Here is a 22,867-nt window from a genome sequence, read left to right as displayed (position 1 = left end):
GTGGATAGAATGGCATCCCTCTACATGTTTCCCCAGGAAATTCCCACTACACCAAACATGTGATGACTTTAGTGACCATTACTGAAGCTTTATGGGGCCAGCCAGAGGGGCTGTCAGAGTACACAGCCCACCCAGGTTGTTATCTCTCTCTCTCTCTCTCACACACACACACTCTTCTTACCCAATGTTTCTACCCTTTCTGGTCCTTTCTCTGTTGGCTGTTAAAAGATTGTAAAAGTTTTTCTTTTCTGAACTCAGCTTTTCTCTAGCTTTTCCCCTTCTACATGCTGTCTGTACCCTGATACCCCCCCACACACATATACAATAAGTCCCCTACATACAAACTTTCAAGTTCCGAACTTTCAAGGATGTGAACATGTGTTCCATCAATGTCAGCGTGAGTGAAATGACAGCTTGCCCTCCGTCTCCTATTGCTGACGATCCTTCAGCTCTGCCATCTCCCACCTCCTCTCACGTGTCCAGTGAGGAACTCTTCTTGCCTGTTCACTCGATGCCAGCCCCCGTGTGCCAGCTGTTGTACCATGCTACCATACTTTCAAGGTGCTGCACTTTAAAGATGTTTTCTTTATTTTTTGTGTGTTTTTTTAATGTATTATTTGTGTGAAAATTATTACAAACCTATTACAGTACAGCACTATAAAGCTGATTATATTTGTTGGGTACCTAGGCTAACTTTGTGGACTTATGAACAAATTACACTTAAGAACACACTCGCAGAACAGAACTCATTTGTATATAGGGGACTCACTGTATCACATTCACATTTTTCAGCCTTTTATTCGTCAAGAGAATTGAGCTATCATTTTTTATTTCTTAAGCATGCCCTTTTTTGCCAACAAAGATCCATATAGTCAAAGCTATGGTTTTTCTAGTAGTCATGTATGGATGTAAGAGTTGGACCATGAACAAGGCTGAGTGCTAAAGAACTGATGCTTTTAAACTGTGGTGTTAGAGAAGACTCTTGAGAGTCCCTTGGACAGCAAGGAGATCAAACCCGTAGGGTCAAATCAATCCTAAAGGAAATCAGTCCTCAATATTCATTGAAAGGACTGATGTTGAAGCTTCAATACTTTGGCCATCTGGTGTGAAGAGCTGATTCACTGGAAAAGAATCTGATGCTGGGAAAGACTGATGGCAGGAGGAGAAGGGGGCGACAGAGAACGAGATGATTGGATGGCATCACCGATTCAATGAACACGAGTGTGAGCAAACACCAGGAGATGGTGAAGGACAGGGAAGCCTGGCGTGCTGCAGTCCATGTGGTCGCAAAGGGTTGAAGACGGCTGAGTGACTGAACAACAACTCAGCATGCCTGTGGAGACTGCCCATAGCCCCCTGCCACGGGGTTCACCAGGGAACCTATGCAGCAAATGAAAGCGCGTCTCCCCTACATTTTGAATCAGCTACAGAGCTATCCTTAAACATTTTTATTATGCCAGTACATATGAACAATAGGGGGAAACATAGACGGGAAGGAGAGAAAGAGAAGGTAAAGAGAACCAGAAGATCAAACACAAGTCTCCGGTAATTCCATCTCCCGAGGCACTTCTCATTCATTCACCTTCCATTGCATATGTCCTGGACACGTGTTCTTCAGTATCATGAGATTCAGAAAAAAGTGCTTATAAAAGCTTGTCTTGAGCCAGCTGCATGGGGGTCCTGTCTCGATCATCACCTTCCCGCTTATCTTTCAGAGGCTGCATATACGCTGTTGTTATATGATGAGCTGCTGGAATGGTCTGACCGGCCCCTCCGGGAGTTCCTGACCTACCCCATGCAAACGGAATGGCAGCGCAAGGAGCACCTGCACCTCGCCATCATCCAGAACTTTGACAGAGGCAAGGTAAGTGGCCCCAGCCACCTGTGTCCCTTCCCAAGGTGACTGTCACATTTCCTTTATTTCTAGTTCATTGGTGGCCACCTCTTCAAGCAGGGGCCCTCGTATTTTCAGTGCATTAACAACTCCCAAGAGTTGACTGAAAATAAGATTCCCAGGCCCTACTCCTGCGAATTCTAATTAAGTAGGTCTCGCTTGGACCAGGGATTCTGCGATTTTAATCAGGACTCCAGAAAATTCCAGTGTATATGAACTTGGACCCCACCTTGAGAGATCCTCAACTAGAAGTTTCAACATCCAGGCATTTTGTTATCTGAAAAACCAATATCACACCTCCCCTACCTCCCCAAACTGGCACATAGTATTCTGTCCCAGTCCACTTTTTTTAAGGTGAAATAAATGAAACTAAATTTATTTACAGAATTTTATGACATCCCGTCATGTACTCAGAGTTGCCATGGGGTGTTGAAAACCTCCCTGAGCTAATAAAGCAATTCAGCATGTCACCTCCCTGCCACCTGCTCCCTCTTCAAGGGTTTGCAATGCTCTTGGAAAAAAAACGTGAATCTGACCCCAGTTGATTTGAACACTTGGATGCTTTGGTGATACATGTCTTAGATTTAAATATATTTTTCAAAGTGCCAAGGTTAAACAGGAAATGAAAATACACCCAGTGGCTGTCATTCTTTTATAAAACATAATTGGGTACTCCTAAAAATTTGATGCAAGGCAATTGCTTCTTTCCTATCCTCTTCTATTATTTATCTAACTACCCTGACATATTGTTCATTACGTTAATAGCAAAGAAATGCCTCTGTGTCCTCCCACAGTAAACTTTCCACCTGCAAAATAAGCTGTTACAGAACCTCTCTTGGCCCATTCCCAGGAGTCTGTGCTTTATGAGGACTTGGAGACTATGGCCCATGGGTCAAACAGCTCACTGCCTGTTTCAGTTCAGCCCACAAACTAAGAATCACTTTTATGTTTTTAAATGGTGGTCAAAAGAACTCAAAAGAAGAATGGTATTTGGCCTGTGAAAATTATATGAAATTCATATTTCAGTTCTCAATAAAGTTTTATTGGAACACAGCCAAGCTCATGTGTGTCTGCGGATGTTTTCATAGTTTAATGGCAGTTGTGACAAAGGTTGTATGTCCCACAACACCTAAAGCATTTACTGTTTGGTGAAAAAATTTGCAGACACCTGGGCTAGATCAAAGAATTTTTGCATTTCTGCTGAGAATAACCAGCTGGCTTAGACCCTTACAGTTTACAAGTACACTTGGGCCAACAAGGAATCCACTGAGCCAGCTGTGGATAATTGGACCTTAGGGGTCAGTGGCAGTTCCCCCTACCCGAGCCCTAAGGGGCTGCTCGTTCATCTCCTTAGCCATTGTGGAATTGCAGTCATTTTAGCATGATCATTTTGTTTATTTTTTTACCTATAAATTATTGCTTTATTTTTTTTTCCGTTTTATTGAAGTGTAGTGATTTACAGTGTTGTGTTAATTTCTTCTGTACAGCAAAGTGACTCATCTGTACATATATATATTCTTTTTCATATTCTTTTTCCATTTTGGTTTGTCACGGGATGTTGGATATAGTTCCCTGTGTCACACATTAGGACCTTGTTGTTTATTCATCCTATATGTACTAGTTTGCATCTGCTAATCCCAAACTCCCAATCCATCCATCCATTCCTTCCCCACCCCCGCTTGGCAACCACATGTCTGTTCCCATGTCTGTGAGTATGTTTTTGTTTCATAGGTGTGTTGATATGTGTTGTATTTTAGATTCCACATAAGTGATATCATATGCTATTTATCTTTCTTTTACTTACTTCACTTAGCGTGATAGTCTTTAGGTGCACCCATGTTGCTGCAAATGGCATTATTTCATTCTTTTTGATGATTGACTAATATTCTAGTGTATATCTGTGTGTGTGTACACCACATCTTCAGGATAATAGTTTTGAGATGATAATGAAATGTTGTTTTTGCACCATATGTTAATGACTTGTAGCTTATCATTTTCAACTCTCTAAATATTTTTAATAATGAACTTGTTAATTGCATTCTGTTTTCATGCTTAAAATTGCAGTGGTTCTATTAAGGGTAGGTTTTAAAGGTTAAGAAGTAAGGCTTGATCATCTGAGAGCGGTCCCCTCTTGACCTCTGGATGGAAATTAGTAAATGCCATGAGATTGTTAACATATATGTCATTCACTTGTCCACAGTGTTGGGAGAACGGAATCATCTTGTGCCGGAAGATTGCAGAGCAGTACGAGAGTTACTATGATTACAGAAACCTGAGCAAGATGAGGGTAAGGTACCTGCATGCATCCTAATCAGGTTATGGAATCTTTTTTTAGATTAAGTTCCTCACATGGTGCTAGGAAGTCAACTTTGTGATCATCTTGATGTGTCTTATAGAAAGGTTTTGAAAGATGCCTTTCCTCTGAAGCATACTCCTCTATTTATCCAGAGAAATAGCATGTTAACCTGTGTGATGCTTTTGATTAATATGCAAAATGTAAGCTGTTGATCTATTCTAGATACTACATCTGAAATATAAAATTTAAAACAGGATTAATACTTTTTGTTGGAAGAGCTTATCACTTGCACACAAATCTCAGTAATATTCCATTCTTAGTCCCATCATCTGTGCAGAAATGGCTAGCTGACACATTTTGAAAGATTTGGGGGCTAACTTCTGTAGGTATCAAATCTTTTTAGCTTCAGAAATATGTTTTTATTTGCTAAAACTGAAACCAAGGTCTTAGTACCCAAGAGCTCAAGGAGTTTAATATTCTGTCTCCCTAAACCAAATCTTTTATATTGAGGTAGCCAAAAAGTTCACTTGGGTTTTTGCGAAACATCATACAAAAACCCAAATGAACTTTGGCCAACTCAATACCTTCTCTTCTTGAAGGTTCAAGCAAGTCCCTCTGGTACTCCACATCCTTATTCTTGTCAGGTCAAACATGTGATATCATTGTGTTACATTTAAGCTCTTCAGGGCTTCTTAAACAGGATCATCAGATTATATATACATATGCATATACATATATATTTAAAAAAATGATGATATTGCCTTTTCATTCCAAGGTAGCAATATAAGAGATGATACTCATAAACCTTTAACAACCCAGTACCCCTTATACCACAAGTAACTTCTTCCTCTGGCAGGAGCCAGCCCTGTATCTTGGGCATACTGTTTCATGTCAGGAGTTCATCAGTATTTCTCGTAACAGGAAAACCAAGGAGGAAAAGCCTTGTTTTAACTTCAGCCCATCACGCTGGCTTTGGCAGGCACTGCAGTTTCACGTAAAAATGTCCCTGTGCTTCTCTTTGCATCCTGTCCCCAGAACAGACGCAAGGTTACAGTGTTTACCTGTGAGGGCCCTTGGGTGCCATAGTCACTAAGATTTTTATAAACCCAAAGCTTTGCACTTCATGCCAAGTGCTCTTTTGGGTGTTATTACGGGGGGTGGAGAAAGGGGAGATATTTTCAATTGCAATGTTAGTCTTTCTCTGGAAACCCTGGGGATGATAATACCATGAATGGAAAGCCATTATCTTTATGTACTTCATGCTTCCAACCTCATCAAAGACACTCACCAGCCTTCAGCTCCCACAGCACTTGCACTGTGGGCCCCATTTGGTTTGTTGGTTTATCCCCATTCAACCTGTACAAGGTTACATCTTCCAGATGTCCTGAATTACCATGACCTAGGAGAACTGAATGCTCAGGTGAGTACAAGAATTCTCCAGGAAGATTTTGCCTCTAAGAGTTCATGTTAATTTTTATTGTGAAGAAAATATTTTGATAGACTACGTGCATAGAAATCATTTTCTCTGGTGAGAACAAGTAGTAATATACTCGATCCTTTAAAGTAGAGGTCAGGAAACTACAGCCTGTGGACCTCACAGAATTGAGTAGTTTTGACAGGGACCAGGTGACTTGTAAGGTCTGAAATATTTATTGTCTGGCCATTTACAGAGTAAGTTTGTTGATCTCTGCCTTAAAGCATAGAAAAGGAGTCAACCTTCTTTTCTGCAAATGGAACTAAAGTGACATTCTCCTTTTTTTATAGAAGAAATATCCTCTTCTATAAAGTGGTAGAGCTAAAAGATGAGATAAAATGATTAAAATACCCCCTGTTCTTTGCTAGATGATGGAAGCCTCTTTGTATGACAAAATTATGGACCAGCAGCGTCTTGAACCAGAGTTCTTCAGAGTTGGATTTTATGGGAAAAAGTTTCCATTTTTCTTAAGAGTAAGTAATATACTACTTAATTTGCTTTCATGCCTCCAATATAGCTATCCCAATCAAGCAAACTAAGATATGAATGACATATTTTCCTTTTAAGGCAGGTAATAACATTACGAGATTCTCTTCTAACTTTAGTTTGCAAACCCCATACTCATAGAATGCCTTGTTTTGAATAATTTCCCAAGATTTCAAACAATCAGTTGAATTTTCTTCCTACATTTCAAAGCTTATTATATATTATGAGCAATCTTTGGCAATTACAGTTGTTTCCCTTGTATGATTGGTAGCATTACTTCTGTTCAGCCTGCAATTTCCATAGAGTTAGTCTAGAGAAAAATGGCGGGCGCTACAGGGCCTGGGGGTCGTAGACCACAGAAAACACAACAGTTTCACATCTTGTGGAAACTGCCTCCAGGGTCCAGAGGACCATTGTTTGTCCTAGCTGACTTTGAAAAGGTAAATGCCACCCAGCAAAGAGGTTCAACTTATTGCTAGTAGAAACTTTCTACAAAGGGAAATTTTCGACTTTCTAAAGTACCTACCAGATAATAAAATATTTGACTCCATTCTTACCACCGTTCGCATTTGGCCAAGTAGTCTCTTATGTGCTGAAATAACTTACATAACACTTCAGTTTGTAACATCTCATTTATACTCACCTAAAAGCATTGGAAAGGAGGAGAATGCACCTTCTCCAGCAACTGAGGAGGAGTGTTTGGAATAATTTGTAACATTGAATGAATTCAGTACAAAGTTTAAATCTTAAATATCTTCCTTTAGCTGTTGGTACCTATGAATAGATACAGGATGGGGATACTTGAAGGAGGACAGAGAGGAGAAACATTTGACTTCACTGCTTCTTTAATAATCATTCATGTATCTGCCTTTCAGAATGAAGATATATATGTATGTGTGTATATATATATATATGTATAAAATACCTAAACACCATAGGCAAAGATTCACTTAGTATCGCATAAAACAAATGCTCAGAAAGCAAATCAGTCGTCTAACTGATTGAAATAACCATGTATTTGGGTACCACACAGACCTAAGTAAAATCCCTTTGCTGGGTTAAGGAGGATCCACATGATGGACATGTCACATTGTCAGCTCTGCAGATGGACCTGCCTGCAGACAGAGGAAAGCTTCATTCCAAGTCAAAACTAGTGGCAAATTCAGAACACTTAACTGAATTTGAAAGACTGTGTCTTCAAAGTGGACACGCTGGTCCTGGGCTGTCATCAGCCACTTCCTGGAGAGTGCAGGGTCTGGGTCCAAGTTCTAAGGGGAGGAGGGACATTCTGGAGCTGTGAGCAGCACAGAGGGCTGGAGACCCCACAGTAGGGCCAAGACATGATTCTTATGCTGCAGACCACCCCTTCTTCTCTTGGCTCAAAATAATGCAATGATTCTGCTTTTTTCCATATCATACTCAGCGCTACCTGATCCATTATACAGAGAGTAGGTACAGTGCTTAGGGACCATAATATTCGTAGATGGTTCATAAAACTGTTTTCTTTTTTTTTTTTCCATTTATTTTTATTAGTTGGAGGCTAATTACTTTACATCATTACAGTAGTTTTTGTCATACATTGAAACGAATTAGCCATGGATTTACATGTATTCCCCATCCCAGTCCCCCCTCCCACCTCCCTCTCCACCCGATCCCTCTGGGTCTTCCCAGTGCACCAGGCCTGAGCACTTGTCTCATGCACCAACCTGTGCTGTTGATCTGTTTCACCCTAGATAATATACATGTTTCAATGCTGTTCTCTTGAAACATCCTACCCTCGCCTTCTCCCAGAGTCCACAAGTCTGTTCTATACATCTGAGTCTCTTTTTCTGTTTTGCATATAGGGTTATCGTTACCATCTTTCTAAAGTCCATTTTAAAAATCAGAAGAAAACAGTGAACTTTCAGGTTAAAGAAAATGTTAAAATATATATTATAGTGTATATTATGGGTGTGAGTGCACACTGTCATGCCCAACTGTTTGCAACCCCATGGACTGCCTGCCAGACTCCTCTGTCCATGGAATTTTCCAGGCAAGAATACTGCAGTAGGTTGCCATTTCCTCCTCCAGGAGATCTTCTCAATCCAGAGATTGAACCTGCATCTCCTGCATTGCAGACAGATTCTTTATCTGTTGAGCAATCAGGGAATCCCATAGTGTATACTATACAATGGATTGTTATTTAATAGTGTATATTGTACATTAGGTTATTATTGATATATTTGTCGTTATACCAAATGAGTCATACAGTATGATTTTTAATATTTTTAATAGAGAAAGCAGCCCATAAAAGTTGTATTGTAGCCCTGATCAAATTCTGAATTCAGCTAACAAGTATATTATAAAGTACCATAGATCTCTATTGTGTATGTGTGATTAGTGTTAATTAAAAGTGAAGATTTTTAAAGGTCAGAAGTAGTTTAGGAGCCATAATTTTAAAGGAAATCTGGCAAATTAGAAGACATATCAGCTAATAAAGTGAATTCTGTTAATATATCAATTGGAATAGATCAATATATCATCTTTCTTTTGAAAACAGCTTTTCTAGAAATAAATGGCATTTCCTTCTAAATGAAAGAGAAGTGTCACCCTCTATTGGTTTCTAAATGGCACTGCACCCTTTGGAATCACGGGACTAGACTTTTTAAGAAATCAGGTTCTATCTAGTCTGTTCTTTGATTTAAAAACAAATATCAACTTTAAAAATTTCCTTTCATTGTGTGATCCATTTCCTGATAATTTTTAAAGCTCAAATAAATTAATATGTTTGTGTGATTGAGGTAGCTTTTTTTTAACCCTCGTGGAAAATGAGTTCTTTATTGACAGTGTTTAAATGCATAAAATCTTTGAATAGTGATTTGTCTGAGGAGGATGACTGAGATCAAGGATGGGAAAGATACTTACTTTTTATTGTATGCTTATACTATTTGGGAATTTTTTATCCCATAGGTATATATTTCCTTTTTAAAGAAAGACAATTTTAAAAATTAATTATTAACAAATTGTTGTTGTTCAGTCACTAAGTCCTGTCCAACTGTTTGTGACCCCATGGACTGCAGCATGCTATGCTTCCCTGTCCTTCACTGACTCCTGAAGTTTGTTCAAACTCATGTCTGTGGAGTCAATGATGTCATACAACCATCTCACTGTCTGTTGCCCCCTTCTCTTGCCCTCAATCTTTCCCAGCATCCAGAGCCACACAAAGACATGTACATGAGTATTCACAGCAGCAGCATTCTCAATTGCCTAAAAGTAGAAACAGTCCAAATGTCCATCCACTGATGAATGGATACATAAAATATGGTATAGCTATACAATGGAATATTCAGCAATAAGAAAAGAATGAAGTACTGATAACGCTACAAAATGGGTGAACCTTGATAATATTATGTTAAGTGAAAGAAGCCAGTTACAAAAGGTCACATGTTATGTATTTCCATTTATATGAAATGTACAGACTAGGTAAATCCATGGAAACTGAAAGTAGATTAGTGGCTGCCAGGTGCCAAGGGGAGGGGGAGTTGGGGAGTGACTGCTAATGGGTACAAATTTCTTTTTGCAGTAATGCAAATAATCTGAAATTACATAATGCTGATAGTTGCACAACTCTGTGAATATACCAAAAACAACTGAATCGCATACTATAAAAGGGTAAATTTTATGGCTTGTGAACTATATCTCAAAACTGTGGTTTTAAAAAATAATTGATGGAAAGAAAGCTTAACTCCTTTTTATTTCTCCATAACTCAAATATCAGGCCCCAAATTTATGTTTATTCCAAAATGATTTCTTACTACCTTTGAATGACCTTATACTTAGAGGCATTCCCCTGATTTTACAAACTGTTGTGACGGATGAGCATTGCTTTAGAACTGTTTCAGTTTTCAGGTACTTATTTGGGGACTTCAGTAATATGCAAGAAGATATGTATTATCTTATTTTATCAAGCAAATTTATTATATTTAAATTTTTTCATTTTATACTGAGTATAGTTGATTTACAATGTTGTGTTAGTTTCAGGCATACAGCAAAGCAACTCAGTTACATGTATACATGTATCTGTGGCTCAGATCATGACTCCTTATTGCCAAATTCAGACTTATATTGAAGAAAGTAGGGAAAACCACTAGACCATTCAGGTATGACCTAAATCAAATCCCTTAGGTTATACAATGGAAGTGAAAAATAGATTTAAGGGATTAGATCTGATAGACAAGAGTGCCTGAAGAACTGTGGACAGAGGTTCCTGACAATGTGATCAATGACCACAGTCATTGGCAGTGATCAAGACCAGCCCCAAGAAAAGAAATGCAAAAAAGCAAGATGTTGTCTGAGGAGGCCTTACAAATAGCTGAGAAAAGAAGAGAAGTGAAAGGCAAAGGAGAAAAGGAAAGATAAACCCATTTGAATGCCGAGTTCCAAAGAATAGCAAGGAGAGATAAGAAAGCCTTCCTCAATGATCAATGCAAATAGAGGAAAACAATGGAATGGGAAAGACTAGAGATCTTTTCAAGAAAATTAGAGATACCAAGGGAACATTTCATGCAAAGATGGGCACAATAAAGGAAAGAAATGGTATGAGCCTAACAGAACCAGAAGACATTAAGAAGAGGTGGCTAGAATACACAGAAGAACTATGCAAAAAAGATCTACACAACCCAGATAATCACAATGGTGTGATCACTCACCTATAGCCAGACATTCTGGAATGCAAAGTCAAGTGGGCCTTAAGAAGCATCACTATGAACAAAACTAGTAGAGGTGAGAGAATTCCAGCTGAGCTATTTCAAAAGGGAGGTGGGAGGGAGGTTCATGGTGGGGAATACATGTGTACCCATGGCTGGTTCATGTGAATGTATGGCAAAAACCACCACAATAAAATAAATAAATAAAATAAAAGATGATGCTGTGAAAGTGCTGCACTCAATATGCCAGCAAATTTGGAAAACTCAGCAGCGGCCACAGGACTGGAAAAGGTCAGTTTTCATTCCAATCCCTAAGAAAGACAATGCCAAAGAATGCTCAAACTACTGCACAGTTGCACTCATCTCACACGCTAGTAAAGTAATGCTCAAAATTCTTCAAGCCAGGCTTCAGCAATACATGAACCGAGAACTTCCAGATGTTCAAGTTGGTTTTAGAAAAGGCAGAGGAACCAGAGATCAAATTGCCAACATCTGCTGGGTCATCAAAAAAAGTACGAGAGTTCCAGAAAAACATCTACTTCTGCTTTATTGACTATGCCGAAGCTTTTGACTGTGTGGATCACAATAAACTGAAAAATTCTGAAAGAGATGGGAATACCAGACCACCTGACCTGCCTCTTGAGAAACCTGTATGCAGGTCAGAGAGCAACAATTAGAACTGGACATGGAACCACAGATGGGTTCCAAATAGGAAAAGGAGGACGTCAAGGCTGTATATTGTCACCCTGCTTATTTAACTTATATGCAGAGTACCTCATGAGAAACACTGGGCTGGAGGAAGCACAAGCTGGAATCAATATTGCCGGGAGAAATATCAATAACCTGATATGCAGATGACACCACCCTTATGGCAGAAAGTGAAGAGCCTCTTGATGAAAGTGAAAGAGGAGAGTGGAAAAGTTGGCTTAAAGCTTAACATTCAGAAAACGAAGATCATGGCATCTGGTCCCATCACTTCATGGCAAATAGTTGGGGAAACAATGGAAACAGTGACAGACTTTATTTTTTGGGGCTCCAAAATCACTGCAGATGGTGACTGCAGCCATGAAGTTAAAAGATGCTTGCTCCTTGGAAGAAAAGCTATGGCTAACCTAGACAGCATATTAAAAAGCAGAGATGTTACTTTGCCAACAAAGGCCTGTCTAGTCAAAGCTATGGTTTTTCCAATAGTCATGTATGGATGTAGCTGGCAATCAGAAGGCCTCTTTGGCCAATCTTTCTCCGAGTTGGACTATAAAGAAAGCTGAGCACCAAAGAATTGATGCTTTTGAACTGTGTTGTTGGAGAAGACTCTTGAGAGTCTCTTGGACTGCAAGGAGATCCAACCAGTCCATCCTGAAGATCAGTCCTGGGTGTTCATTGTAAGGACTGATGTTGAAGCTGAAACTCCAATACTTTGGCCACCTTATGTAAAGAGCTGACTCTTTTGAAAAGACTCTGATGCTGGGAAAGATTGAGGGCAGGAGGAGAAGGGGAAGACAGGATGAGATGGTTGGATGGCATCACTGACTCAACGGACATGAGTTTGAGTAAACTCTGGGAGTTGGTGATGGACAGGGAGGCCTGGCGTGCTGCAGTCCATGGGGTCGCAAAGAGTCAGACACGACTAAGCGACTGAACTGAACTGATACATGTATCTATTATTTTTTAGATTTTCTTCTCATATAGGTTATTACAGAGTCGTGAGTAGAGTTCCCTTTGCTATACAGTAGGTCCTTGTCGAATATCTTTTGAGAAAATTAAATAACACATCATCAGAAGGTATGACTTCAATCAAGAAATTTTAAATATAGGATTGTTTGTGGGGAGGGCAATCCTGATTCCTAAGGAGTCTGTCTTAGCTTGTGTTTCTCAAGGGTTTATTGGCTTATTGAGTGGCTTGTCAGGCATTGTAGCAGGTTCTCAGAGCTCACTTCTGTTGGTTCCTCTGCCTGCAGCTGCTTTTTCTCAGCTGCAACCCTGAGCCCCTTTCCCAGAGTGGTTTCTGACTTCCTCACTCTGGCCCAGAGTACTTCCTCTGTGCATTTGGTGCAATCACAGAAACCTCCCAGAACTGAGAACTGCTGAGATCTTTGGGCCTTAACTCCCCAGACCACGAAGCACTTTACTCCTTAAAGATCTTCAGGGCATCTTATCCCACAGTCTTTCTTGGTCTCCGTAGCTCTTAGGAGTTTTTCCATGTACCAGGCATGTTTGGAACAGAGGGAGCTAAGGCCTTGAACTCAGACCTGAGCTTAAATCTCATACATGTGGACAAAGTATGTAATGATCTTGATCCTCAGCTCCAAGCTACAAAATGGGGGTGGGGGACACCCTCTCAAGTTTCTTTGGGTTAAATATGGTATGTGCTGGCTGTGCTTAACAATTATAATTTCATTATCATTAGACTATCATTAAACTTCCCTGGTAGGTCACGACCGTCAAGAATCCGCCTGCACTGGATTTGGGTTTGATCCCTGGGCCGGGAATACCCCCTGGTAAGGGAATGGCTACCCATTTCTATAGTCTCACCTGAAGAATTCCATGGATACAGGAGGCTGGCGGGCTGTGGTCCATGGGGTCGCAAAGAGTAGGACATGACTGAGCGACTAATACTTTCACTTTAAACTGTCAGGAAGTGTTGTTCCATATCGATAACCAGATCATGAAGGTACTTGTTGAGAAGGTCCCCATCCTGCCAGCTCTGTGGCCTCCATCAAGGATAAACTTCACCTTTCTTACCTGAATGAGAGAGTCCTAACAGAATATTTATATATATTGTAAAAACAAAACAGAAACAGACAAAGATTTGTCCAACATTTAGCAAGACCTTAAACGTCCCCAATCTTGGCTTCAGTCAGTTAGCAGAGGTTCTGGCTACAAGATGCTGAATGGAGTCAGGGATGGCCAGGATGCTTGCAGGAGCAGCCCTGCTGAGAGCTGGCATGCAGGCGGCTTGGCCTTCCTCTCCATGGAAGGATCTCAGAGAGTGAAAGGGTTAAGGCCAATCTCTGTGACCTTTATAGAAAGGATGCATAAAATGTATTTTTAGGGATTGCAGTTACTTCGATTTCTTCAAAATTGAGAATTTGCCTGCTTAACTTTGTCATACAGTTTTTAAAATAGTCTGTAACATGTGTTCACTAACATTTGGAGGGAACACGATTGCTTTGTTTTGTACTTTGGTGCTCTGAGAACCAGACACCCCTTTGCACCTCAAGCAGGTGAACCTGATGTTGCTTATGACCTTTGCCCTGTATTTTTAATATTCGGACAAATTCTCTAGACTGTTCCAGTGTGCTTTTTTCGGTTATATTCTATTGATGTTGGGCCTATACTTAGTTACTGCCAGTGTTGCATATTTTGGCTTCTCTCTGTAGTGATTGCACTCAATTGCATAGTCCTAATGTTTCTTTTTCTGATTTTACCTCCAGAATAAAGAGTTTGTGTGTCGAGGGCATGACTACGAAAGACTGGAGGCCTTCCAGCAGAGAATGCTGAACGAGTTCCCCCACGCCATCGCCATGCAGCATGCCAACCAACCCGATGAGACCATCTTCCAGGCAGAAGCTCAGTGTATCCACACCTAGAAAGGCCGGATTCTGACTAGGTCCCACTGGCCTTTGGCTGCAGTGTTTCTGTGCAGGTGCTTCAGGCACTGGCCCCTTGTCAATAGCCCTGTTTCACTCTCCTTCTTTCTCATCATCTTAATTTTAGCTTAGCTCCTTCCAAACAGAATTATGCTAGGTATTCTCATAATGTCAGTTGAAAAGAAATCCCTTAAGGATTCTGTTAAGAGAATTCTTTTTTCCTTTTAGTTGCAGCTTTTCTATATCTCAACCCTGCTTTTAAAGCTCCTTTTTAGGGATTTCCCCTAGAATAATTTTGCTCTGGCATCCCCTGTAGAAATGGGCTTCCCAGGTGGCTCATTGGTAAAGAACCCATCCGCCACTGCATGAGACTTGGTTTGATCCCTGCATTGGGAAGATCCCCTGGAGAAGGAAATGGCAACCCACTCAAATATTCTTGCCCAAGGAATTTCGTGGACAGAGGAGCCTGTTGGGTTACAGTCCATGGAGTCTCAAAGAGCCAGACGCAACTGAGTGTGCATGGATGCATGCATGCACGTGTGTGCACACACATACTCATATACACTCTATAGAAACTACTTCAGTTCAAGGAAATGATAGCATTATGTTTACTGGCATATATCACTTACCCACTTTTCCCTTAATATTTTTATTCTGAATGAAAGGGAAGAGGAGGAGGTAGCCTCATATCTTTCAGGGACTCAGCCATGGCATTCCAGACAGCATTTAACAATTGTCGTGTAGTTGACACTCCCATTTGTGCAAACATAAACAACTCAACTGAAATTACAGAGGCATTAGAGACAAAGGGAATTCGCCCCAGCACTCCTTTGTGAATTGTTGTCTCTCTTCCTGAAATTGGCAATCTTAAAGAAGATCAGAAATTCCCCCCTGAAAATTACGGATACCATTCCAAAGTAGAAACTTAAATGTACCAGAAGCAAGCAATTACTTAAGGGAAAAGATTTTGCCATCTTTCTTTGAATGAGAAGAAAAGATGGTAAATGTATAAGTAAATATAATACCCCTTTAATATAGTTTTCAAAAATACCAACTATAGCTAAACACTCAGCTTATCAATACAAGGTTTGGGAGAGTGGATACCTCAAATGTGCAAAGGCTAGAGACAGGGAATATATGAGTTACTATCAGTACTGGTTGCTGTCTTTGGTTGCATAGGTATTTATATTATTTTACAAACAAACACATTTTAAAAGGACCATACATGCACTAAAGATCAGAGCCTCACAAACAAGGGTTAAAATGAATTCAATCCTTAGTACCTAGGATCCAAGCCATTCAAACCCACCCCCACCCCCAAAAAAATCTGTGATAAATGAATTCACAGGACATAGAAATTTCAAACTGATACTTTGTCAGAATGACCTATGTGAAGCTATTTTAAGGCTTATAGTTTGAGAAGTGATTTGCTATGAACTGAGTTCTTGGTACCTTCTTGGCAGTTTTGGCTTTACCCCAATAGAAACACTCAATTGTTCGCCATCCCTTTCTTTCTGCCATAGCTCAGGTTGAGCAGACGCCCCAGAGAGTCTGCCAAATCAGGTTCCCTCCTTGACTCTTGAATCCTAGATTTGCAGATATACGCCGTGACTCCCATCCCAGAGAGCCAGGAGGTCCTTCAGAGAGAAGGTGTCCCAGACAACATCAAAAGTTTCTATAAAGTGAATCACATCTGGAAATTCCGCTACGACAGACCGTTTCACAAAGGCACGAAAGATAAAGAGAATGAATTCAAGGTACTGAGCAATTCCTGTGACACATGGTTTCCTCAAATAGACTGAGAGCTTTTTTTTTTATCAAGATGCTTGTTAAATATTTACTCAAGATACAGTCAGGTGATAAAACTAGAAGGTGGTCTAATTATTCTTAAATTCTACCATGTATCAGGGTGACAGGGGGTGTTTTCTAACCAAGCAGATTTCTTGGCCTGGAAATTCTGACTCATTGGGTCACAGAGGAGGCCCCAAAGTTTATGATGATTCTAATGGCAGTGGTCCTCTGTCCAGTTTTCGAGATCTCGGGGTTCAGCTCAGTCCACCATTCGTTCATGTTGAACTAACTGTGGGAACCTCAGGTATTTAATCTCCGATACAGGAGACTGCCATGAGTGAAGGATACTGAAGGAACAGCTGATTCTGAGATAGAACCACTGGGGGGCTCCTGGCCCAGTGAGAGAGACTGTGCTGTCTTTTGCTGCTTTTTCTTAATAGAATGATGTGTAACTCAGACTTCTGAGAGGACCAACCATAGATTCTTTGCATGGGTTGAGTTTTCCATCCTCAGTTCTGATAAGCCTTGCTAGTTCTCTCTCAGCCAGAAAGGGCAAGGTTTCTCAGTAGGCAAGCCCTACTGGGGGAAAGGGATGAAATTGTTCCACACATAAATTATAATCTGCCCTTTCCTTGATAACAGTGACAAAATGAGACCATACAGATCCCCAGTATCTGCCCCTAAGCAAAAAAATGTAAAATGAACCTAGGATCCTGGGTGACTTGGCTTAGCTTCTTTCATCGCAGTGAAGTGAAAGTCGCTCAGCATGTCTGACTCTTTGCAACCCCATGGACTATACAGTCCATGGAATTCTCCAGGCCAGAATACTAGAGTGGGTAGTCTTTCCCTTTTCCAGGGGATCTTCCCAACCCAGGGATTGAACCCAGGTCTCCCGCATTGCAGGCGGATTCTTTACCAGCTGAGCCACCAGGAAAACCCAACAATACTGGAGTGGGTAGCCTATCCCTTCTCCAGAGGATCTTCCTGACTCTGAAATCAAACCAGGGTTTCCTGCATTGCAGGTGGATTCTTTACCAAGTGAGCCATCAGAGAAGCTGGAAAATGTTCTTCTAACATTATCAGCTATGATTGTCTGATGTGAACTCGCCTGTCACTCCTGCCCAAGTTTCAGTACTCCTCACAGTAACTCCAGAATTGCTCACAAGCAAGTGATCAGAGAGAAAGCTGGATAGTTTTGCAGTGTTATGATGAGACTGAGCAAAGCACGGTCCTTTGGGCAAGGACGTTGATGGGTTAAACATCAAGGCCAGGAAACCACTGGAAAATAACACTACGATGTTACTGAAAAGATCCATGACCATTTTCTAATCCCTCTGGATAATTTTTCTTTCTGCCTTGCCAAACTGATTAAAGATCATTAGTGTATAATATAGTTTTCACTGCAAGTTTCCAGTAGGTAAAAAGTCCAAGGTCCCCCAGAATCAGGCAGGTGACTTGCTCAGAATGGCATGCTCACCACCCCAGACCCTGCACTGGAATGTCCATCTTCTGATGCCTTCTCCATTGCTTTTTCTGCTGCGCCACATTTCCTTTTGGCTATCACTTTAAATATTTATCAATGGTGTAGCAACCCTCCTTAAAAAAAATAATAAATCTGGCTGCTTTTTCCTGTGCTCACAGCCCTCAGCATCTGGCTCCAAACTGCCCTTCCAGAAGCCTCATCTCTGCTGCAGCCCACTCACCCACTCTCAGCTCTGGCAGCGCGGAGCTCTCCCTCCATCTCCTGCCATGCCCTTTCACAAGCCGCTAGCGTCTCTGCTTCCTGCTGCCTGCGCCGCTTCCCCCGCTCTCCGCCTGGCAAACTCCTACTCACTCTTCAAAATTCCGCTCACGTGTCACCTCCCCAGTGAAGCACGGTCCTCCTCCCACAGGCTGCCTCGTGTGCTGCTCCCTCCTGGTTTCCCAGCACCTGGGCTGTTCCTCTCTCTTCTCCCTGAGCCTTCTGTTTTTTTAAATCTGTGCTGGGTCTTCGTTAATACTCAGGCTTTTCTCTAGTTGCAGCAGACGGGGGCTCGGGCTTCTCACTGTGGTGGCTGCTCTTGTTCAGAGCACCCTCTAGGGCATGTGGGCTCAGTAGCTGTGGTTCCCCAGCTCTAGAACACAGGCTCAATAGTTGTTGCACATGTGATTAGTTGCTCTTCAGCATGTGGCATCTTCCCGGATCAGGGATCAAACCTATGTCTCCTGCATTGGCAGGTGGATTCTTTTCCACTGAGACACCAGGGAAGCCCCCTGAGCCCTTCTTGATCTGCTTTGCCCCTCATCACCAGCAGAGTGCTCTGGCCTCCTGTCACAGGGCTGCTGCCATATTCGTCTCATTAGATCTTGGCTGGCACAAAGAAATCCTTCGATTTGTTGTTGCTGTTGAGTAAATGGCAGTGTTTCAGGAACTTTGTCAGGCTTACTACACGTGGGAATGCGCTTTGTTTAACCAGAAAACATGAGGCGGAAATGCAGAAGCCTGGGGAAAAGAGAGAGACCCATTGTCAACAGCAGCTCTTACCAAAGGCACCTGTGATTGCATGTGTCATGGGGGTGCTCATCCTGGCCAGAGGGAGGCCCAGCTCTAAGTACGGGTCTTCCTGGATCATAGCAGTGCAGATGGCCCAGTAACTGGAGCCATGTGGCAGTCAGGTGTTCTCGTGCAGGGGTCCTGGGGCTGGCAGTACAGATGATGAGGATATTGCTTTGAGCAGGTCACATGCCTCTTGGGATTCCCTGGCAGCTCAGCTGGTTAAGAATCTGCCTGTAATGCAGGAGACCCTGGTTCAATTCCTGTGTCAGGAAGATCCCTTGGAGAAGGAATAGGCTACCCACTGCAGTATTCTTGCCTGGAGAATCCCCGTGGACAGAGGTGCCTGATGGGCTACAGCCCATGGAGTCACAGAGAGTCAGACACGACTAAGCACAGCACAGTACACGTGGCTTTTGGAGGGCTGGTGTCTGTCATCTTTAATACAGAAAGATTAGGCTATGAGATTCCTAAAGCCCATTCCTCCTTGAGGATTCTGTTATTCTAATCTCATGACGATTAGCTGATACTGTATCCCATTCCAAGTAAAAATGGCTAGACCCCCTTGAGGAGTTGAGAAACTTAAAATTGGAAATTTAGAGAAAAAGGAAAGAATGTGATGACCTGTTTTTACATTTTTAAGGTTACTGTCTGAAGTAGATCATGTATTCTGCACAAAAAGAAAGTTTCAGATTATATACAATGAAATTAACGTAAGCTTCAGCATATCTTACTGAGATAGCTTCCTGAGTGCAAGGAGGTTGCTGAAGCACTGAAATGAATACTAAAGAAAAGCTGACAAAGACTGAGAACTTGGTAAAATTGAACGACAAACATTAGTCATTGCTCAGTAACTGGAAAGAAGGTAACTTGGGGACTTAATTTGTTTTGTATTTCATAGAGTCTCTGGGTGGAAAGAACATCACTATACTTGGTGCAGAGTTTACCTGGAATTTCTCGCTGGTTTGAAGTGGAGAAGCGTGAAGTGGTAAGGATCAGAGCTTATTCTCGAGTATTGAATACTTGCTCAGCACAGTTGTTCACCTGGAGTCAGGCCATGTATTCACTCTTCTGCTTTGGACTCCAAGTCCCTGGAAACACTCATAGTAAGCTAGTGAATGTTTGTGATGTTGACTGCTATGATGAAAGCTGGAAGGGGACGCATTGGCCTAGCCCAGCCACTCTGAGTGATCCCTGCAAAATAGCTCTGACGGCAATGTGTCAACACCTCAGGCCCTGAGTTAGAGAAACTGAAATTCCAGCTCCCCTAACCACTCTAGCTATGAGACCTTCACTGTTTATCTTCAGTGGAAGAAAGTTATCTTCATTATCTTATTTAATTACCATGTCGAAGCTACAAGGTATGTATGCATTTTTCTTTTGTTATTTGCATTTCTTTATTTTCAGATTTCACATGTAAGTGATAAGAGTGTTTATCTTTCTTTGACTTATTTCACTAAGTATAATACCCTCTAGGTTCATCTACATTGTTGCAGATTTAATTCTTTTCTATGGCTGAGTAATATTCCATTGTGTGTATGTGTGTGTATATATATGCAATTATATACATCGCCTCTATCTTCTCTGTCCATTCATCTGTGGGTGGACACTTGGGTTGTTTGCATATCTTGGCTGTTGTACACAATGCTGCTCTGAACACTGAGGTGCGTGTATCTTTTTGAATTCGTATTTTCTTTTTTTTTTTTTTTCGCTGTATAGCCAGGAATAGGATTGCTGGATTATATGGTAACTCTGTTTTTAGTTTTTGAGGAACTTCCATCCTATTTTCTAAGGTGAACCAATTTACATTCCCACCAACAGTGTGCTGTGGCTCTCATTTCTCCATGTCCAAGGTACATATTCTTACCTCTCTTTTCATAAGTTTTGACAAGAGGTTAAAAGCCTTTGCCACAGATCCCGTAGCAAGATACTGAAAAAGGATAAACTCAAACCCAGATTTTTCTGACTCCAAAGCCAGGTATGTTTATTTCTTCTAGCCTTATAAGCAGTGAGAGGCCAGTGTCAAGCCCAGCACAGTATCTGACACACAGTAGGTCCGTGCGGTGACAGTTCACAGGGGAAGGATGCCGCTGCACTGTTCTCCCTGAGCTCCAGTGGAGCAATCAGCGGGTATCACTGAGAATGTGGGAATCACAGCAACCAAGAGCAGTCCAGTTCAGTTCAGTCGCTCAGTCGTGTCTGACGCTTTGCGACCCCATGGGCTGCAGCACGCCAGGCCTCCCTGTCCATCACCAACTCCCAGAGTTTACTCAAACTCATGTCCGTTGAGTCAGTGATGCCATCCAACCATCTCATCCTGTCTTCCCCTTCTCCTCCTGCCCTCAATCTTTCCCAGCATCAGGGTCTTTTCTAATGAGTCAGTTCTTCGCATCAGGTGGCCAAACTATTGGAGTTTCAGCTTTGACTCAGTCCTTCCAATGAATATTTAGGACTGATTTCCTTTAGGAGGGACTGGTTGGGTCTCCTTGCAGAACTGAGGAGCCTTTGGTTGTAAAACATGCCCCGTGCTGTGGGAAGGGAGACAGCGTTTGTGGAGGGCAGCCATGGGGTGAGAACCCCTCCCCAGCAGTTATCAAGGCCCCAGCCCCTTGCTGTCAGCCACAGACCTATACCCCCAAGAACCCCCCCTCCCACCCTTGGCATATCCATTATGTCAGGGGCCAGCCCTTTGCCACAGTCCTGATGGAAAAATGTGCCAATCGTGAAAATGTAATGTAGCCCCTTCCTTTTTTAGGTAACAAACCCCTCTGTCAATGAATCCATAAGAGCAGAGCCCACCTAAATTGTCTTCCAAGAATGGCTTGTCCTGCCTGCAGTCTCTCTAAGCATCGACACCACCCTCAGCTTATTCTGTTCAATCACGCTAGGGATTTAACGGCATTTTCATTTTGCAAGGCTAAAAAATTCATACAGCTCTCTTCACAAACTGCACTCCATCCGGCAGATTACACCAGTGTGGGTGTGTGCTTGTCGAGTCTGAATCAAGGGTCCAGAGCTGGCTGCTTCCATGGTGGACCCCGTGGCCTCCTGTGGAAGAGGCTGCTGAGCCCAGCACTCGGGAAGTCTTAAAAGTGTCGCTGCCTGCTGAACGGCACGGGCCCAAACCACAGGAATGTTCTTAGTCATCCTTGCTGCGTTGATGCTTCTGAGAGCCTTGTCAGCTACTTGCTACCCAGAGCAGCAAATTCTGTGAAGTCTCACCAGTGTTCCTAACCTTAGAAGTATTATACACACACACACAGCCTGCTAATAAAAAGCAGCATGCTGATAGTGATTAAGGGAGAGTTACTAAACACAGCCTTTCAAATAGCAGCTGCCTACTTTATTAGGATATGCAGTCTTACACTGGCAAACAGAACAAATCCAACTGGGCCCTACCCACTTGTGACAACCTCGTGTCTTTCTCTTATCCCCGCTGCCTGGCATATCCCCATCTTCTATTAGTGTTGTTGGTTTCCTGCTTTAACTGCCAGTGTAGAAGGTCCTGATGATTGGGGCACTCAAGACGTATGTGCCACACTAAATTGAAATTCCTTTTGGACCTTACCAAACTCTAAAAGATTCTGAGTACCAAAAGATGTTTTTATAAGTTTGGCTCCAAAATTCAGTTGTGAATACACCTAACCCAATCTAAGACCATTTATGATCTTTATCTCACTTAGTATGACTAATCATATACTTTACTACAGAAATATTAACACATTTGATTAAAGGAAACTTCTTCAGACCCTGCCTGAGGATGGTGTAATATACTGTAGGTGCCCTATGTTACCTTTCTGAAGAACTCAGAAAAATTCTGAGTTCTGAAACATCTGGCAGCAAAGATTTCAGATGAGATAATGGGCCTTTATTCTCTAAATCATGACCCCAGAACATTATTGAACATATTATCCCATTCTTTCAAAGATGATAAGCCTCTTTGAACTACTGTTTCCTCAGTAATTGTTTTTAAAACAAAATATTTCTGATTAAAAATAAGCTTATTTAAAACATTTTAAACATGGTGAAAAAGCTATAAAATAGAATGTACAGATAATGATATTTTTAAGCCTTAAAGATAATGACAGTATTCTCATGTGCTGTGTGCTATGCTAAGT

General features: G+C 41.7%; 1 protein-coding gene across 2 annotated transcripts in view; it reads left to right on the top strand.

The window, feature by feature from the left end:
* Nucleotides 1-22,867, top strand: part of DOCK4 (dedicator of cytokinesis 4) — a 470,931-nt gene that overhangs the window by 421,345 nt on the left and 26,719 nt on the right. For both annotated transcript variants that reach the window (XM_070468527.1, XM_070468524.1), the window contains 6 exons: nt 1,716-1,864; nt 4,095-4,181; nt 6,033-6,137; nt 14,270-14,411; nt 16,016-16,182; nt 19,651-19,737. In XM_070468527.1, coding sequence (XP_070324628.1) covers nt 1,716-1,864; nt 4,095-4,181; nt 6,033-6,137; nt 14,270-14,411; nt 16,016-16,182; nt 19,651-19,737 — 737 coding nt within the window. The remainder of the gene's footprint in view (nt 1-1,715; nt 1,865-4,094; nt 4,182-6,032; nt 6,138-14,269; nt 14,412-16,015; nt 16,183-19,650; nt 19,738-22,867) is intronic.

Source organism: Odocoileus virginianus, chromosome 1 (genome assembly GCF_023699985.2).
Source record: "Odocoileus virginianus isolate 20LAN1187 ecotype Illinois chromosome 1, Ovbor_1.2, whole genome shotgun sequence".
Taxonomy (NCBI): Eukaryota; Metazoa; Chordata; class Mammalia; order Artiodactyla; family Cervidae; genus Odocoileus; species Odocoileus virginianus.
The sequence above is the reverse complement of the archived record's forward strand: the minus strand, read 5'-3'. Positions and strand labels throughout refer to the sequence as shown.